Below are 21,592 nucleotides of genomic sequence, written 5' to 3'. Positions count from 1 at the left end.
AAATTTTGAACTTTGTTCATGAGTTTGCAGACAACCTGTTGGCAACTATGATACTGTATCATTGCCTGGTCTACTAAAAATAGCAGCTAAATAAATCTACTTAAAATTATACTCCACTTCTAAAAACTTAAAAACAGCACATTTGCTCATGGCTGTGATGTTAAGAAGTTTGCTTTGCAACTACATGGTCTCAGGTTCAGTCCCACTACACAGCATCTTGGGTAAGTGTCTTCTACTACAACACCAGGTCAACCAATGCTTTCTGAGGGAATTTGGGGGATGGAAATGTGAGGAAGCCCATTATCAGTACAACTATGTTTGGGGGCAAATTTGAACCCTAAGAAAACCAATCACTATATCTTGTTATAGAGAAAATTTTGTCACCGTAGACAAATAGGTGTAAACACCTCCATGATGAAATACACTGAATGGCTTTGAATATGCCCCAAGCATAATTGAACTGATAACAAGTTTGTATTTATACATGGAAATGACAAGGGACTGGGAGATGTGGTGATTTGCTGTACTTGATAAGACATGTCAAGCCAAGTAAAATCATGGTCTTAACCACATGGTTCCAGGTTCAGGCCCACTACGTGGCACCTCGGGCCGACCAAAGCCTTGTGAGTGGATTTGGTAGACGGAAACTGAAAGAAGCCCGTCGTATATATGTATATATATATATATATATATATATGTATGTATGTTTGTGTTTGTCCCCGCAACATCGCTTGACAACCAATGCTGGTGTGTTTACATCCCCGTAACTTAGCGGTTCGGCAAAAAGAGACTGAAAAAATAAGTACTAGGCTTACAAAGAATAAGTCCTGGGGTCGATTTGCTCGACTAAAGGCAGTGCTCCAGCATGGCCACAGTCAAATGACTGAAACAAGAGAAAAAGAAAAAGAAAAGAGATATACATCACCCATGTCAGTGCTGTGTAAACGCACCTGTGCTGCTGGTACACGAAAAACACCCAGCACACTCTAAGTGGTTGGTGTTAGGAAGGGTATCCAGCTGTAGACACCATGCCTCAATAAACAGCTGGAGTCTGGACAGCTCCCTTGCTAACCAGCTCCATGTCAAACTGTCCAACCCATGCCAGCATGGGAAGCAGACATTAAATGATAATGATGACATATCACCGCTTAGTATTTCATACACACACATACATACACACACAATTGTGTATGTATATATGTATGTATTAAGTACATGTGTGTTAGTGACCTACCAGTTTGACAGCCAGTGTTGGTTTGTTTGCAGTTCAGTAAAGGAGACCAAAGAAGTACCAGAATTTAAAAAATTTCCCTAAATTACATTCTGCTATCTTAACAAAATGAATGGCACATGGGATACAGTATTTCCCAGCTTGCAAATCAACGTAGGATATAATGTAAGTATTCAACATTGGCATCATCCTTCCAAATCCTTCAGCATTTCAAATGGAATTTTTGGTCCGCCAAAGTTGTCTTGGTGAACAAGTCAACTTACTTTTTCTGAAAGCTGTAAATTTTGGTCTGAAAAATTCAACTTGTATATAAAAAAATATGGTAATTTGACTGTAAATACTCTGTAGTTGAAAGAGAGAGAGAGAGAAAAAAAGATGACCATAACTCATAAACTATTTGACCATTAGTCTGCTCAGTCATGACTGAACAACAACAACAACAAATAGTATTGACTAAGTTCACTTCTCTCTTCATATAAGATCTTCAGGAGATAAACAAAAAACAGACAGTATTTATAAAAAGGAAATAATGCATTTATTTAACAGTTTTACAATTAATGGAATGATCAGGGGAGCAGGGAAATTATATGCTTATTTACATTAAGAGCAAAAAAAAAAAAAAAAAGTTTATCAGTCCAAAATAGCAGCTGCAGCAACAGCAGTAGCTGCTGCAATGTCCACTGCAGGTTAATGCCACTGTTGCTACAATTAGTGACCCATTAGGAGGTAATAAAAAAAAAAAAGAGGAAAAAAAAAATTGAGCCACACTGCCACATCTCCACTCCCCTGTACAACAGAGGAGACGGAGTAGTAGGGAGATTTCAATATGAGTTTGCAATGGCATGTGAGCAGCAACGGCAAACATCCTTCCGTTTAATGCAAGGTAGGTCCTCATCTGAACCAAATACCTTTTATTTGTTGAGATGGGCTGAGGACGAACACATTCACACACACACACGCACACTTATATCTATATATATACATGCATACACACACGCACATATAAATCTACATTCATACATGAAAATAGATTTTTTTTTTAAATACATTAGAGAGAAAAATATATAAGGGACAGTGGAAGAAAGGAGCTCCAAATGTAAGAACATACCATATTCTCAACAATGTTGCTATGTACATAAAACATTTTATGATTTTGAGTATTTTTTTTTTGTTTATATATATTTATGTATTCCAAATTATATACCAACACAAATACACACATACATCCTTGCATATAATATAATGCCTCTTCATGATATGAAAAATAGTTTTACAAGAAAGGGAAGAAAATATTTTGCCTTGGCACAAACACTATATTTTTAGTAAGAGGAAGTGGAACTGTCAATGGTTTTTTGACTTGAGTACAAGATATTTTGTTTAATTCTGGAGGGATGAAAGGCAGTGTTGACCCTGGCAGGATTTGAATTCAAATCTAAAAGGAAGGTAACTGAATTGAGTTTTTTTTTTGTTTTTTGTGTGTGTTCGTTTTGACTAGTTGCAAGGCCAAGATTTGTATGAGAGGTATGTAGTTGATTGGCAAGACCCTAGTTTTATTATTAAGTTTTGTTTATAAACTCTGGAAGGATTTGGAATTAAAAACAAGACATTTAAATAGTGAAAATAATTTAGTTCAGTTATCTTCAAACTCAACCATATTACATAATGACCTAATGAGCTGATGAGGAAGTCTCAATGCAGTTACTGAAACTGCTAGAAATGCCAGCCAAACCTTTGTCGAATCACACATTTCTGTTTTAAATAAGGGTGTATTTGTTAGTCCTCTGTACCCCTAAAACGATGGAACAGTCACAGTTGGAATGTTTTAGATAAGTCTAATCAGTCAAAGTTGACCTGGGGTTAAACAACCAACTCAAAGACTTCTAACACAAGCAGGACAAAAGGCCATGCATTTCATGAGATAGGAGAGAGAAGTATAATCAATTAATATAGAAAGACTGCCCTCATTAATAATGGTTACTAGCATAGGAACAAGGCCATAAATTTTGACAAGGGGGGGGGGATATGGTTGACTGAATCAATCTTAGCAAACTGTATATAGATACATCTCTCTTTGAACAAAGGCAAAGTCAACTTCAGAGGGGTTTGAATCCAGAATATAAAAATGAGACTAAGTATTGTAAGGTATTTAATTGAACATAGTAATTGCTTCTACTACTAATGGTACTAAAGATATAGATTTTGAGGAGAGGAAATTGTCATTTTAATCAACTCCAATACATGACTATATATTTTATTGACTTGGGAAAGATGAAAGGCAAAGCTGACAAGATGTGAACTCAGAACCCACCTAAATACTTCAATGTAATATTGCCTGGTACTCTAAACAATACTACATGCCACTACCCTTAAAATAACAACAATGGAAGATTAAAATCCTAACTATTATTTGTTTTTGTTTTGTCTTGTTAACATCCAACATAACATTTCAATAGTGTTGAAAATCTTATTGGAAAAAATCTACAGATTAATAAGCAATGTATTTAAGAATAACTAGGTTCAGGAATGGCAGAATAAGCATTGAACTACATAAATTAAGTGAATTACAGTACGTAGTTTCAGTGTTCTCCATGATCATTAAAAATAATTATCAGATATAATCATTTCGACTGATTGTATCCCTCCTTTATGGAAAAATATCACCTTCATCACAACATTATTTATAAGAAACCATTAATTAAAACTGAAGAATTTAATTTACTATTTACACATGCAAAAGAAAATTACAAGTGATCTTTTCTCCATAATATAGGATATTTTCCAACAATCACAGAAAAATAATTAAACTGTCCAAACCCAGATGAAGATCAAGGAAAAGTAAAACTTTTATAACTATTCTGGAAGTCATAGCAGAATTTGGTACTTTTTCCCTTTTTGTAATTATTTAATAAAATATATATTTCCACTTAATTCACATTTTAAATAATCCTCAACACAATACAATATTTATGTTATTTACTGATTTTTGCCTCACTTCCTTCCTTTGTCTATTAGACTGGCCTAAAACTTGACAATTACATGACTAGTGACTTTGTAAAGATAAGTTCAATGGGAATCAAATTAGTTATCTATTTTATGTCCATTTTCCCATGCCAGCACAGGTTGGACAGATGGTAGGTAAATATATTTCAAAATGAATGAAATATATAATTTATTTATGAATAGGTGATGAGTGAAACTGTGAATAGGAGGGAAAGAACTTCATACTTGGACATAATGGAATAGAGGACAACATTAGAAGGCTTTGTCTCTACATTGTTGAAAGTAATTTAAAGGAAGATTTAGCAGTTATTTCTAGCAGGTTGAGTGACTGTAGAGGCTTCATTGTTAGTTCCTCTGAGCCCATATAAATAATTAATTTCACTGCAAATATATGCAAACGTCAGTGGACTCTATATGAAACTCTAGTACTGATTTACTAGTCCAATTAGCTAGACATGAAGTATATTCTACACATTTTCATTCTACAAGAATATGTTGAACAACATGCTTGTAGGATGAGAATAAGTTTTTACATGTAGATGTAAGGATGAAAAAAGAATGTGTTTAGATGTTAATCTGAGAGGATGTCATTTACCATGAGTCAGCAGAATCCACCAGGGTTAATATTTACTGAGATATCAGTAAAGGTTTAATAGTACAATAGTATTTTACTAAAATTAAATACAAATTTATAATAAATAATTGTGTAGTGTATGTATAAAGATGTACTATATATGTGTGTGTGTGTGTGTGTGTGTGTGTGTGTGTGTGTGTAAACGATTTAGATCCATCATAAATTGGATCAAGAGTAGAGCAGTATTATAAGACCAGCATCTCAATTAAAACTAATTGTAAGAGATCAAAGAGGCAAGGTAAGACCCAGGATGGATTGGAAAGAAACATGTCTATGGAGAAGAAGTAATCTCTTATACAGCTTCTAATCTAGTAGTAATGGGTACTGCTAATTTGCCTCACACATTTTGAGATGAAAGAGACATTACTGATTGATTAATTAATAAATATATTCTGTGCTGATAATTACAGTATGGCTTTTATGCACTCAAGACAGAGGAGGGCAAAGGCTTAGAATGAGAGAGAAATGAACAGAGATTTTGCATTTAAAAATGAAAATAATTTAGAAGATATGACATAAATGAACAGATATATTTAAGGGAGATATGGGCACATAGTTGAGTGGTTAAGAAGTTTGCTATTCGATCATGAGGCACTCGATGCACAATCCTGCCACATAACAAATTGGGTTGGTCTTTTCTATTATGGCCCTGGGTCAGCCCAAGCTTTATGGGTGAAGTTGAGTAGACAGAAACTGTTGTTGAACCCTATTGGATGGACTGTACTTGTATCTAAAGATCAACTTTGTCACCCACACAGTCATGTTGATTTAACTTGGGGATTAAGTCTAAATTGTATAATAGAATGTGTAAAGTAGTTTTCTTGATCAAACTGGAATACTTATTCATTTCCACTGATAAAAGATCCGTTTAGGGAGATATTTTCTTAACCCCTTAGCATTTAAACTGGGCATAACCAGCCCTAATATTATGTGTGTTTTATGCTAAAACTGACCAGATCCAACCTCTTACACCTCCCCTACAATGTCATTCTAAAAATATACAATCACATCATCAAAATCCTGAAGTTACAAGATAATGCATGATTAATTCAAAACAATATGAACATATAAGCAATAACCTGGACAAAGAAATCTGAATGTTAAAGGGTTAAGACATTGCTGCTTCTCCCACAAAACAAGACAAGGGCATGATAAAGAGTAATGATAATGGGGCAAAACAGGAGATGAAAAGAAAAAAAAACCCTATTAAAATTTTAAGAATGTTAAGTTGGTTGGATTAACTCAGTACGTTACCAGTACTTATATCAAACCATTTCCAATCCAATCCTAATGAGCAAGGAAAATTAGTTTAATCTTAACTGATGGTTGATGTCATTTTTGTGTGAAAGTATGGAATGACTGTTAATAAAGAACAAAATATTGATTTATTATGTTAATATTATGAATGGCATTACCCTGTTATCTTTCTGTATTAGACTTATTACGTTAATATTGATTAAACTGTAAAGACAAATTTTCAGAGTCAGGACTAACAAGTCTTAAACAGAAATGAAAGTGCATTTAATAACTGCTTCTAATTTAAGGATGAGGCCAGTAATTTTGAGGAGAATGGAATTAGTAGATTAAAGCAATCCCAGTATGTGACTGGTACTCTAATTTTATCAACTTGAGAGGGATGAAAGGCAAAGTTGACCTTGGTGGGATTTGAGCTTAGAACATGAAGAGCCAGAAGAAATACCACAAAATATCCATTCCAATGCTCTGACAACACTGTCAGTTTGCCAACGCAATAAAGAAAGTAATAATCCTTTCAACTATAGGCATGAGGCCTGAAATTTGAGGGGAGTGGAGAGGAAGTGGGGCTAATTGATTACATTGACCCAGTATTCAACTGGTACATATTTTATTGACCCTAAAATGATGAAAAGCAAAGTTGACTTGGCAGAATTTGAACTCAATGTAAAGACAGGAAAAATACTACTAAGAATTCTGACAGCTTGCTGCCTTAATAATAATAATAATAATGATAATCCTTTCTAGTATAGGCACAAGGCCTGAAATTTGGGTGGAGGGGATAAGTCGATTACATCGACCCCAGTACTCAACTGGAACTTATTTTATTGATCTCAGCAGCATCTGAACTCAGAATCTGAAGACAGACGAAATGTCATTAAGCATTTTTCCCAGCATGCTAATGATTCTGCTAGCTTGCTGCCTTAAATAGTAATATTGATGATGATGATTTTTAACTTTGGCTCAAGCCAAATTTACTTTTATACTGGAATTGGTGGGGAAAGCTGATCCAATTAACTCAAGTACTGAAGTGGTACTTATTTTTGTTGATCCTAACCCAAGGGATGAAAAGCAAAGCCACCCTCTCAGTATTTGAGCTCAGAACTTAAAGGCACATTAACTAAAGTCATTTAGTCTGGCACTTCATCATTTCCGCCACTCAACAGTTTCTTACAAACATAGAAATGTATAGGATGAGGAGGGCACGGCTGATTGAATCGACTCAACTAGGAGTGGAACATATTCCGTTGATTTTGGAAGGATGAAACGTAAAGTCGACCCTGGCAGGATTTCAACAACAACAATGAAACTATTTTTTCTTTTTTGTTTTGTAAACTAATTTTTTTTTTTGTTTGACTAGACGTAAAGGCATTTTATGTAAGGAAAGATATTGACAGTTGAATGAACCCTAATAAATTTACCAGCCCTCATAGCTGAACACTAGAGAGAAAAAAAGTGTAATGACAACAAACAGAATCTAAAACCAATAGAAAGGTGGAGGGAGGGAGAGCAAAATATCAAAAACCAAGGATTGATAGGTATATTAAGTCAGAAACTTTATATCAGCATTCCTGCCAACACCACTGCCCTTCATAATCATTAAATAAGTATGTTTACAATTATACGTGTGTCTGTGAGTAATATTTTATAATATACATACATACATACATACATACATATATATATATATATATATATATATATATATATATATATATATATATATATATATATACCCACACACATATATATATATATACATACATACATACATACACACACACACACACATATATATATATGTATGTATGTATGTATGTATGTATCAATGTTTCTCATATGATGTGCTGTCAGCAAAAAGGCCCGGCTGAATGAATCCCTTGATTTAGAGAGAAACATAATACTGGGCTCTATAAAACTATATATATATATATATATATATATATATATATATATATATATGGTGGTTGTCTACTCCTTAAACAGAGTTTGACCACCTCCTGCACCTACACCTTAGCCCTTTCATGGCGTCTGATGTGGCTTTTTAAACCAGACAGTGTTTTGAAAAAACACCCACACAGATTGCACCTCTGATTTGCACTACCAATACCTGCAAGTGTTCAAATAATCCAATCGCTATATTAAATGGGACCAGTTTTTCCGACAGTCCTATTCGACAATGTGTCCGACAGTCCAAGAGACAAAGAAACAAGATCTTGAGCCGTATATTACAGGCAATTTGTCAAAATCGAGACATTAACATCTTCGTCCAGCTGATGAAACTTTTAAACTGTAATATATATATATATATATATATATATATATATATATATATATATATACAGGGTGGCCCAAAAGTAGGTTCACAGTTATTCAATTATCTCTTTTGCATTCATATATTAACAGTTTAGATCTTGATTATAAAAAAATATGAATCCATTATTCTATGCTAATTTAGTTAATTTTGTTGTGCTCCCTTTTCAGTTGACAATAAGAGACTACCTTAACCAAGCCTTTCTACAGGGTTGCTTTGGAAGACTGGGCAGCATCAAATGGCCACCACATTCACCTGACACCAATGGATTTCATTTTTTGAGGTGTTGTAAAGAACAAGGTTTATGAAAAGAATGCCAAAAGAAGTAAATGAATTAAAAGATTACATTTCTGACACATTCACTGAAATTGATGGAGATTGGAAATTATGCCGCACTGTGTGTCGGAGTGTTCTGAAAAGGTTTGAAGAATGTGGCATTGTTGAAGAGGACATTTTGAGCATGTGAGAGATTAAACATTGTCTGTTTAAGATGTGCATAAACAATGTGATTGTAAGATAGAAATTTAAATGTAATAAAATTTTTAAAAAGAAATTTAAAGTGCCTACATGATAATTGTAAACCTACTTTTGGGCCACCCTGTATATATAGACACACACACAATATACTATATATATATATATATATATTATATATATATATAGTATGTATATATACTTATCTTTTGAGAGAAAATGCACGACTGGTAAAATAGCAGTTTACACTAAATGAATGAATGAGTAGTAGTTTTCTACTGCAATGTGTAAGTCTCGTGCATTGCGTGTGTTTGGAAAGAAGGGAGGGGGGGGGAAGACAGCAGCTTGTTAAAACAGATAGAAGAGAGGAAAAAGAAATAAACTATTAAAGAGGCAACTGAGAAAAAAAACAACATGCAAACACACAAATAAATAAATAAACATAAATATAAAAATGTGCGTGTGTGTGTGTGAATTGAAGAGAAACAACTTTTTTTGTTCTGATGACAACCTCTTCGGCAAGCCTTAAAGAGATACTTTCCATCAATGACACCAAACACATTCATGCTTGCATGTGCACGTGCTCACACACACAGGTATGTGTACATACAGACAATATAGTTATGAAATTGTTCTCCACCTAATTCTCCCAAGAAACAAGATACAGTGAACCATTTCTCAGACAATTTTTTTCTCTTTCTTTTATGTGTCTTTTTTTTCCTTTTTTCATTCATACAAATACTTTTTTTTTTCCATAGTTGTTCATACTTCACATCTTTTTTCCATTATTAGCTTTTTTTTTCCTTACTTTCTTTTTTCTTTGTCTAAACAAGTAATCAAATAAACATTTGCACATTTCTCCACAAATGCAACTGTCATGACAGGACAAAGGGAGAGGGAGAGATGTAATATGTTAATGCATGTATATGCACACACACACACATATTCAGACGAGGTGAAGGGGAGTTTAGGGGGAAAAAAAAAACACAAATAACAACCAACTCTGCATTGGTATTAGGGATCTCCGGAGAATTTTTCAACCACTTCTTGAATTTTCTTCACACACTCAGCACTAACATTCATCAAGTCAAATTTGAAAAATCCCTTCTCCACCAAACAGTTAGTGTCCTCAGCTGCCAAACAGGCAACTTTTTGAACCAAGTCCCTGTCTTTTGAAGAATTCACAACATTCATTATGCCACAGAGTATTCTCACAGTGAAACCGTTTGGTGAGATTTCCTCCAGCTCCTCCTGTGTAAGATCTTCCTGTTCAGATAAGGAATCTCCAATTACTTGTTCTTTGCTATCCCTATCTGGAGACTCTTCAGAACTGAGTCTAGCAGTGTTTTTGTCTTTAGTGCTGCTCATTCGTGACTTTTCTTTATCACTGCTCTCTGAGTGATCAGCTACGTTTGGTTCAGTTTTCACGACTGGCTTATTGTTACTAGATTTTACACTTTCAATATCCTTCTTCAAACTTCGGCTATCGGTAAGACCAGTTTCTATTTTCTCTTTCTTCACAATAGATTTGCCAGTTTTATCCCTAAATTCCTTACTTTTAGAGTCCTTTTCTTTAATATCTTTCATTTTCATATCTTTCGATGACTTAATGTCTTTGGTTGCTTTCAAATTGTCCTTAGACAGTTTGTCATATTTCTTCTCTTTGGAAACATTTTCTGAAGCTACTGGATTGTCTCGACTAATTTCCGGAGACTTCATTTCTTTCTCTTCCTTAGAGTGTTTAAGATCTTTACCTTCCTTCGGAGATTTCACACTGTCTTTGGGAGTTTCTTTGGAATCTTTTGGTGATTTCGTATTTTTGCTCTCTTTTGCTGATTTATCCTTCATTTCTTTTGGTGATTTCATCCCTTTTCCATCTCTGGGAGTTTTATTTTCTTTGCCATCTTTCAGAATCTTACCATCTTTATTCTCTTTCAGACTTTTACTCTCTTTGCTCTCTTTACTGCGGTTATCCTTGCCAATTTCTTTAGCCTTAGCATCTTTCTCTTTGCTACTCTTATCTTTTTCCTCTTTGTGAGATTTCATTTTCTCTTTATTCTCTTTCTTAATCTTATCCTTAGACTCCAGATTCAACTTCATCTCCTTCCCTTTCACATCTTTCCCATCTCGATCCTTGTTCTCTTTCACTTTCTTCTCTTCCCGTGAACTCTTCTCCTTCTCTTTACCATCTTTCTTTGATCGATCTTTCTCTTTTTTACTTTCCTTCTCTTTACTCTCTTTCTTCTCCTCCTTTGTGTGATCTTTCGAACCTTCTTTCTTGTCTTCTTTCTGAGATTTTGTTTTTTTGTTCTCACCATCATAGTCAGAGCTGCCTGGAGCCGACTTTCTCTTCTCACTGGAACCTGTGTCACCCTTAGACTTAGAACTTGACTTGTGGGAACTTGAGGATTTGCTCACTGACTTGTTTGACGATGAATCTTTGTGGCTCTCTGGTGAAGTTAACACTGAACTGCTGCATGAGTTGAATGGATGGTCATCATCATAATCATCACCAGCCTCATATGATGACAATAGTTTCGATGATTTCATACAATCTGTAGTTGATGGTGAACTGGGGTTACTTAGGTCACTGAAATCAGTCAAGCTGCTGGCCTTTTCACTTTTGATCTGCTGACTTTTAAAACTTTCTTCCTTGCTGCTCACTGGTAGAAGTTTCTCTTTCTCACCCTTCTTGTCCCTTTCCTTCCCCGTGTACAGCTTGTCTTTACTCCGGTGTTTCTTGTCTTTTTCTTTGTTTTTCTGTCGGTCTTTATGCTTATCTTTCGACTTCTCCTTCGACGAAGTCTCTTTACTGTCATTATGTTTCTCTTTAACTTTGCCTTCTCCCAGGTTAATACTGAGTTTAATCTTCTTCCGTTCACCTTCTTCATTACTGGAAGACTCTAAAGGCCGTTTTGATGATTCTTTAGGAGACATTTTATCTTTAATTGACTTAGTTTCTTTTGAAGCAACTCCGCTGGTTATCATCTTTTGCTTCAGTTTAGTCTGAAAATAAAATCAAGAACATGATATACAGCAGATATTTAATAGCCAAATATGTTAGAAACATCCAATGTGTGTGTGTGCGTGCACATGTATATATTTTTTGTTTATTTAGAATTACAAAAAACATGTTAGAAGTGTGTGGGGCATAACATATTTTTTGTCATATATAAATGTGATGACATATCTAGACCTCAAGTTTTCATGCAATCACCTTATGGTCAGCTATATTCATTAACAGATTGTGAAGAAATTAGATCTGCTGACAAGTACAGCCAAATATAACATTGATTGCATGAAACCTTCAGGTCAAGATATACAATCCCAAATACCTCACACACACACATACATACATATATAGTGGTTAGAATGTTAGGCTCATGATTGTGGATTCAATTCTTGGATCTGGCAGCACAGTGTTTTCATTCATTTTACATTGCTCCAGTCAAACAGCTGCAACTGAGCACCAGAGATAGCAACAAACTGGTGTCCTCTTCAAGGAGCTTTTCAGTCCCAATCACTTAAATGCCTTAGGGAATGGGATAAGCTCCAACCTAATAAACCTGAATACATGAAATAGATTTTTACTCTGTGCATGTACACACACACACACACACACACAATATTCAACAGTGAAATGAAGACCAACATTTGTTTTTCAACACATTGCAAAGAAATAATTATCATTAATAAAATCAACAACAATGACTGTAAGTGTTTTGCCATAAAAACTTCCAAACCATCATATTAATATGATGGTGTCATTATTGTTTCAATCTTACCTGTGTTAGTTTTGAACTTGCAGATATGAAGTGCTGCACTGGATATTATTGCTTGTTCTCTCATCTCTGGTTAATAAAGCACTCAACAGTCAGGTAGAAGTGATACCTATTTTGTAGTTAGACAAGCAAACCTAACATGTCTGCTGCCATAACACAATGGCTGCTCAAGTTAATGAGGGAACATATACAATGATTACTTGATGTGCTAGAAATGGCAATTAAATTTCCCTCAAATCATACCCTACCATTCAGAAAACAAAAAAAATGCCATATTGGCTAACATAGTTAAAAGAATACTGCTTGAAATGAGACAGCCATGGATAAAATGCCCTTGACAGATTTGCTCAATTAGGGAAACTTGGGGCTAAACAATACAATGATTGTTTCAGAGTCTTGAAGAATTCAAAGGCAAAATGTATGGCATCAGTTTCTATAAACTTGATGGAGGAATGTGACAGAGTAGTGATGTGCAAACAGCACAAAATACTTGTCTAAATGAGATCGCAGGTTAAAAAAATACATTCTTTGGGGTTTAATGCTGTCTTAAGACATCACCTACCTTAGCAGACCCGTTGGATTTAATTGGTTTCATATCCTGTCTAATGGGTAGAAATTGGGTGGGAGGCGCCGCCTGAAAGCAGAAACACTAAAAAAACTGAGTGTTTACAAGACTCAATTAAGTGGAAGAGGATGGGTATCTCACTGGTTAATAACAGATAGACCAAATAGAGAGGTTTACATCTGGCCGAATTGCTAATGATATACCTGACTGGGGTGAGGTTGGAGGGATGGGAAGGGTCTTTTTGACTATTTGCATCATGCTGACTGTACTGCATTGTGTTCCTGGCAGACTCATAACTACAGGTGGTCCAATTTCCATAGCTGTAAATAAGTACTATATAGAACTGCAGTTTTACCATAACAACATTATATAATTGAAAAAATGTTTCATTAGCATTCCTGGTTGAACAGGGGGAGGGGAATGATAGAAATCCATTCACGTGTATCCATCCTTCAACCACTACAGGTCAGTCATCAGCGATGCCTCAACTATCCAATTTTTATATATATTATATTTTAATTGCTCTAGATCCTCTAGTTTACATGTCATTCTTGGTTACAATGTTTACATCCCCTTTGACACTTTAGCAACTCTTTCATATAAGCCATGGGTATCTCTACAGGGTCACTCAGCCTGTTATATCAATGCTGATCTGTGTGTTAAATTGAGATTGACCAACCAGCATTATATCTAACTCTTCCTTCTTTAGTCATGGAAGGTACTCTGAATTCTCTGCTACATATTTAAATTGAGAAAATCACATTTGATAATATAGTCACAGATAAACTCTCTGAAAAGATAGGATGATCATAGCTAGAATGCTTTGTTCATAGGTCTACTTGAGCAGGAGTGATCTGGGACTAGACAGCACTTATTTCTCAATTTAAATATTTAGCAGAGCATCTTCCATGACTAAAGACAGAAGAGGTGGACATGATGCTTGTTGGTCAATCACAGTTTAACAAGGAGATTAGCATTGATTAACTCAAGATCAACCCTTGTTCTAAAACTATTAGTTCGATTAAGTTCAAGATGGACATCAAATGCATCACTTTCACCAGCACAAGAGATACGAGGAATTGTGCCACTTCTTCAAAATAACTAATAAAACAAATCCAAAAGTCACAATGGCCACATAAACCTAGAACACTGATAAAATCCTGAAGTTACTACCTTTCAAAATATCTCATATATCTGTAATTTTTGCAAATTTTTGAAAACAATGAAATATTCCACATTAAACCTGTGAAGAACCTCTTCTATCCATAGAACAAAATCTTAGCCCTAAACAAACTACACAGAAAGTGAGAAAAGACAAATGCCTTCTTTTTTCTTTGCTTTCCCTTTATTTATACTTACTGCTCCAGCTTTGAATAGTTTCTCTTTGAATTCTTCAGTGGGGTTTTGAAAAGTTAATTTCTCACATCGTGAATTATTGACTGCTGGGCCGCCTAAACCTTGTAGAAACAGATCATACTCAAATCGGATCTTTTTTGGCTCTTCTTTGTTTTTAAAATAAAGTTCCACTGGTAATAAAAAGCCAGCATAACCTGATTCTGTCACCTGGAATGGAGCTTCTTTAACAACTAGAAAAAAAATAATAATCAAATAAAATTTAAAAAAAAAAACAAAAAAAAAACGTTTGAATACACTGAAATAAAACAAAGAAATTTACAAACAAATAAATAATATAAAATTTTCTCTGAGAAAGAATATAGTTTCAGAGAAGATATACTGTGCTGAACTATTATAGGAAGGAATTAGTAGACTGTTGAATATAATACAAGTATTTAAAAAAAAAGTGAATTGAGAATGTGGTGACAGACAGAACAAACAAGTAACCAAGCAAGTTCTTAGAAAAGAAACGAAAGTTATAGTTATGGCAGAAACAAAGGAAGAATAGAGCTTAATGTGAAAAGAAGAAATTTGTGTAAATAAGGACAATGCTTGACATAAAACTGACAAGTGATCTGAAATCTGAAGAGGGTAGAAAGTAGTGAAACAAACTTCATTATCATCATCTTTTTATATCTGTTTTCTATGCTGGTATGAATCAGATAGGAGGCGCAATGGCCCAGTGGTTAGGGCAGCGGATTTGCGGTCATAAGATCGCGGTTTCGATTCCCAGACCGGGCGTTGTGAGTGTTTATTGAGCGAAAACACCTAAAGTTCCAAGAGGCTCCGGCAAGGGATGGTGGCGAACCCTGCTGTACTCTTCTACCACAACTTTCTCTCACTCTTACTTCCTGTTTCTGTTGTGCCTGTAATTCCAAGGGCCAGCCTTGTCACACTGTGTCACGCTGAATATCCCCGAGAACTATGTTAAGGGTACACGTGTTTGTGGAGTGCTCAGCCACTTGCACGTTAATTTCACGAGCAGGCTGTTCCGTTGATCGGATCAACTGGAACCCTTGACGTCATAAGCGACGGAGTGCCATCAAACATGACTCAGACAGTTTGATAGGATCTAGAGATCAGAGAACTACATCTTGCTCCAACTCTTCATTTTGCGCTTAATTTCTACAGATGGATGTCCTTCTTCTCCTTTGTTAGATGAGACATCTTGAGATCATTTTTCACTGCCACATCCATAAACCTTCCTTGGTTTCCCTCTTCCACAAGCACCGTTCACTTTTGAACACTATGCACTTGCTTACACAGCTGCCATCTACCCACATCATGTGCCCATACCATCACAATTTCCTCTCTTTACATGCTACTTAATCTACTTATTCTCAGTTTCACTCTCAGTTCAGTTCACTGTTCATGCATGGTATATCTAGTGAAGCAGATTTGTCTCATTTCTTTCTCGTCATTGCAGAGCCTTCACATTTAAGGCCCACGTCTCGCTGCCATGCAGCAACATACTTTGTACACAAGTGTCATACAAGCTGACCCTAACCTTGAAGGAGAAAACCACTGTTGCCAGCAAAGATAAAAACCCCCTGAACTTTCTCAAAACTATTCTTATACATGCTACCAAATTTTCAAAACACTAGTTTGCCTCTGCTGGTAACAAAGAGCCTCTCACACAGAGTGAAAGGAACACTGTATGACACGTGTGCGAACAGCCATGTTAAACGGCAATGAAACATGGGCCGTGACTGCTGAGGTCATGCGTAAGCTTGCAAGAAATGAAGCTAGTATGCTCCGCTAGATTTATAATGTCAGTGTGCATACACGACAGAGTGTAAGCGCCCTCAGAGAAAAGCTGGACATAAGAAGCATCAGATGCGGTGTGCAAGAGAGACAACTGCACTGGTATGGTCATGTGTAGAGTATGGATGAAGCCAGTTGTGTGAAAAAAATCTCACACCCTAGTCCTGTCACAAACAAGTTCTCTAGAGTCAGCACTCTGATAAATGTAACCAGTACATTCTGTAAAGTGGCTTGTGGTATGAAAAAGATCCAGTTATGGAAAATACAAGTGGAACATGAGCTCCACGTGCTGCATTGCAGGTTACCCATCTACAAAGGTAATGATTTCAAATAAAAATCACACCTGCGTAGTTTACGTAGCACATCAAAATGTATACAGCCCACACAGTAGACATAACACTAAAGTAGATTGATTTTGTCTGTTACTGTGAGTGCAAGATTATGTATATCCTAATGACCCAACCAACTCATGCCATTATGGAAACATGGATATAAAAATAAAGATAATGTCATTGAAATGTTCCTAAAACAATGTTGAAGTCTACTTTTATAATATTCAATTTAGTAAGCAGAGAAGGAGCAGTTCCCGTGAATTTGTATTTCTTCCAGAAGAGCGCTGTGAAAAAATATGGCTTTGGACAAAATCAAGGATCTGATCCAAATGCTTGCTACCGAGTGATTCTTTCAAAAAACACCCAAGGACCAGATGGCTGTATTAAACTGTTGAGCCTACAACTCATCTGAAAGTGAAATTGAGTCGTGTATTTGGCAGCATATAAGACATGATTCCATATAAAATTCACCTCTATTTTGCGAAGAAGTTTTGTAGACATTAAAAGGAAATTTTTGGTGTATTTCATTCAGTGAAAGTGATTTTAAGAAGTTCTGAGAAGACATAAGAAGCAGGGCAAATTTTTAATTCATTTTGCAAGGAGAAAAAAAAACACACACACACACACACATTGTATGGCAGTATACATACACACACACACACACATTGTATGGCAGTATACATACACACATTTGTTCACATTACATAAATTTTTCTTGACTAGTTTGAGTTGAATGAATATATGCAACTGAGGTATTGTTTTACAGTTGGATGCTCTACCTGACACTAGACCTTACTAGATTTTTGAGTAAAGAATCTCATAATTCACATGACTTTGAAGGTACAAAGCAAGTGGACATGTTATTGATGGGAGTAGTGTCAAAAACAATGTTGCTTGAACACCATGATTTTTGAATAAGTGAGCATAGATGTAAACAAACACACAGTCATACATGCCTGCGTGCACATCCACACACACACAACAAGCTTTTTTTCCAGTTTCTGTCAACCAAATCCAATTAAAAGGCTTTGGTCAGCTTGGGCCTATAGCAGAAGACATCTGCTCAAAGTATCATTGAACATGAAAGCACATGGTTTGGAAGCAAATTTCTTAATCACACACACACACACATATACGTTTACTGACTAAATCCAGAGTAATTATGAAGATACAGCTTTGATAAAAATCATTCAACTCAACTTAATGTGGTAAGAAGCTTACTTCCCAACCACATGGTTCTGAGTTCAGTCCTATTGCTTGGTACCTTGGGCAGGTGTCCTGTTATAGCCTCAGGTCTCATGAGTGGGTTTGGTAGATGGAAACTAAAAGAAGCCCATCATGCGGTTCAGCAAAATAGACCAATAGAATAAGTACCAGGCTTAAAAATATAAGTCTCAGGGTCAGTTTGTTCAACTGAAACCCTTCAAAGCAGTGCTGCAGAATGGCTACAGTCAAATGATTGAAATAAGATAAAAGATATATGTACACGTAAATGTTGAACAATGAGAACATGTGCTCAACACTGCATTGGTGGATAAAATATTTTTATTCAGGCATTAAGGTTACCATTGGTTTCATGTTAAAAATATCTTAATATCCTGAGAAAGCATCTTCGATTATAGATTCTAGTTGAGGAGGTTACAGTCACTTAGATAGATCAGTTTTTGACTGGTACTTAATTTTAATAACACACAAGCGAATGTAAGTAGATAGGAATAGATATGTTAAAAATGCACTTTACCTCGTCTTGGCTTCTGAAAACTCTCGTGTAAATGAAAAATAACTTTATCAACAAAATGATGAATGGGACTGTCATTCTGTCCTCGGACAAATACTGTCCAGTCATGAGTGAATCCATTTGGAGTAACTTTCTTCCGTAGACTGGCTTGATGACCAATTTCAACCTTCACCTGGACTAAATTATTCTAGAAAAATGAGAGAGAAAAAATAAGGACATTTGTATAAGTATTAAATTTTGTTCAGGTAAAGACAAATGTCATTAATCAATACGATTTTATGGCTAAAAACAGACATCTTAACAGTGGTGGGCTATGAAACCAAAGACAACTCTAAATTCAACACACAACCACATTTGTGTTACATAAACTGGGTTTCTACCAGGGGAGCAGATGAATCTACAGTTCTCAATAAATGCTAAATCTTTTATAAAAGTGAATGTATTATATGTCCAAGTTTTAGGCCATAGTTATGCCTCACAGTAACACAGTTTTTGCATTGAGACACATGTTTTTAAGGAGTAGGTCATTGACTAATGTAACTTTTTCTAATCTCTGTGATAAACACAAGCAATCAATTGATTATATGAAGACTTCATAAATCATCATCATTTAACATCCATTTTCGATGCCAGTATAGGTTGAACAGTTTGGTAGAATTCAGCAAGCTACAGAGCTGAGCTGAGTTCCGGTATCAGCTTTGGCAGGGTATCTGTGACTGGGCACTCTTCCTAACACCAACCAATTTACAATGCACATTAAGTGTTTTTTGTTTTTTTCCATGCCACCAGCACCAGTGCAGCTGCCAAATAATTTGCAAGACAGAAGAAGAACGAAGAAGAAAGGAAAGGAAAAGCACAGTGGAATAAATTGTTTTACCTTAAGGAAGAAGAGAAGTCTAAGAGGAGAACTTTGAGATAGAAAACTTCAAGGAGAGGAAAAAAATATTTAGTAAAGTTGCAAGATAAAAAATGGTGTAAACATTCCTTCCATCAGTAAAGAAGATTCTGCCTGAAATGCTAAACTTTTCTTCTTCATCGCATAAAATTAATTCCACTCTCAGCTATCTGTATTACTATTTGCCAACACTGAATATCTTTGTATTCTACTGTTTTATTATTATTATTATTATTATTATTATTATTATTATTATTATTATTATTATTCAGGCAGTGAGCTGGCAAAATTCTTAGAATGCTGGACGAAATGCTGCTAAGCATTTCGTCTGTCTTTACATTCTTAGTTCAAATTCTTGGGGTTGATAAATTAGGTACCAGTGAAACACGGGTCGATGTAATTGACTAGTCCCACTCCCCATCAATTTCAGGCCTTGTGCTTTCTGTAGAAAAGATTACTATTATTATTATTATTTAGTTAAAACAGGAGGTGAGCCAGTGTCTATAGGACCCTTCAGGCTATCCTGGATTAACAAAAAGGATTAGCTTGCTGAGGCTGAAACAGCCGATGCTCAAAACACTGGAGGAGAAAATGAGAGTAAGGAAATTGGTGTTGTTTAGCCATGGGTCAACTTTGAACAAACAGATCTATGAAAAAAAGCATTTCAGTCATGACCACCACTTTATTTTCAGACAAGACAGTGAATCCAGAACTGCAATAAGACGGTAGGATTAGATCTTAGGGAAATTTAACTGATATTTCTACATAGTTAAGCAATCGCACAAAGGTTCCTTGTTCATTCAATGGAGTGGTGGAATTGTTGTTTAATCCCAAGTCAACTCTGATCAAAGGTATTCTAGCCATGACTATCTTGTCATTTTTTTTGTATATCAAGAAATACAGTAGTTGTTGTGTCTTTTTTATTTAGGTAGCGAGATGTGATTTGAAGGAACTTGGCTGTTATTTCAAGTAGGTCAAGTAACCACATAGTCAGGTGTCAGCAATAAGCAGAGTGAGAGGAAGTTGTGGTGGAAGAGTACAACAGGGTTCGCCACCATCCCCTGCCGGAGCCTCATGGAGCTTTAGGTATTTTCGCTCAATAAACACTCGCAACGCCCGGTCTAGGAATCGAAACCGCGATCCTATGACCATGGGTCCACTGCCCTAACCACTGGGCCATTGCGCCTCCACAATCTTAACAGAAAACTGGGGTGAAAAATGAAAGTGAGAGAGAGGGAGTGAAGGAGAGAGAGAGACAGACAGAAGGGGACAGAAATGTTTCCATTATACTGAATGCAAAAGCAATATATGCTATTAGATATAATATAGAATAATTTGTCTAGTTACTTATTGACATTCTCAGTAACTAACAGTAAAGACTTATGGCATTCAGGAGAAATTGGTTGTTCTGTCACTTAGTGCACTTAATGGCAATTTTAATGTGCACATACACCACAACCTATCCTTTAATACTTTGTGAATCTAACAGGTACATTATTTACATGGCCTTTCTTTTCAATATTTAGAGAGAAAAATGCATATTATTCACAGAAAATGTGAGTCATACACATTTTGCATGTTACATTTTAACAGCTAATATTTTCAACAGCAGCCCACCTATTTTTATGTGACAATAAATTAGCAAAAGTTATTAGGGAGTTGACATGCAGCATTTGTTCTGCAACTTTGCACTCTGATTTCAAATGCCACTGAAGTCAACTCTGCTTTTCATCTTTCTGGGAACAATGAAAATGTGCCAATCCAAGGCTGTGGATTGACAGAACTGATAGAATGCCAGGCAGGATATCTTGCAGTGTCTGTTCCGGCTTTTTGCCTTCTGACAGTAATACCTGTGATGACACTTGTACGAAGATGTACCTGACCAAATGCAGAGCTGTCTTTCCTTTAGATATCATAAATGTCATGGAAAGAATGCCAAAATTAACTGAAACAGTATATTTCATTAGAAGTATGACCAAGAGAGTTAACCTTTCAGCATTTAAGCCAGCCATATCTGGCGCAAATATTCTACTTGTTTTATATTCAAATCAGCCAGATCTGGCCTCTTGCACCGACTCTATAATGTCATTTTAAAAATATACAATCATGTAATCAAAATCTCAAAGCTACAACAAAATGCAGGATTAATTCAAAACAACATTGTTTTTACTTGTTTCAGTCATTAGACTGCAGCCATGTGGGAAGTACCACCTT

At 35.6% G+C, this 21,592-nt stretch overlaps 1 protein-coding gene across 3 annotated transcripts in view; it reads right to left on the bottom strand.

Annotated features, from left to right (window-relative positions):
* Window positions 1-1,743: 1,743 nt before the first annotated feature.
* Window positions 1,744-21,592, bottom strand: part of LOC106883684 (uncharacterized) — a 41,903-nt gene continuing 22,054 nt past the window's right edge. Inside the window, exons 2-5 of one of the 3 annotated variants that reach the window (XM_014934787.3) lie at window positions 18,487-18,670; window positions 14,614-14,840; window positions 13,252-13,338; window positions 1,744-11,913 (exon numbers count right to left, since the gene is read on the bottom strand). In XM_014934787.3, the coding sequence (XP_014790273.2) occupies window positions 9,922-11,913; window positions 13,252-13,338; window positions 14,614-14,840; window positions 18,487-18,670 (2,490 nt within the window). In that variant the 3' untranslated portion in view covers window positions 1,744-9,921. The remainder of the gene's footprint in view (window positions 11,914-13,251; window positions 13,339-14,613; window positions 14,841-18,486; window positions 18,671-21,592) is intronic. The other 2 variants (XM_089364174.1, XM_014934789.3) reach the window with 2 other exon arrangements.

The sequence above is a fragment of the Octopus bimaculoides genome, chromosome 16 (assembly GCF_046866305.1).
Source record: "Octopus bimaculoides isolate indiv1 chromosome 16, ASM4686630v1, whole genome shotgun sequence".
In the NCBI taxonomy this organism is placed as follows: Eukaryota; Metazoa; Mollusca; class Cephalopoda; order Octopoda; family Octopodidae; genus Octopus; species Octopus bimaculoides.
The sequence above is the reverse complement of the archived record's forward strand: the minus strand, read 5'-3'. Positions and strand labels throughout refer to the sequence as shown.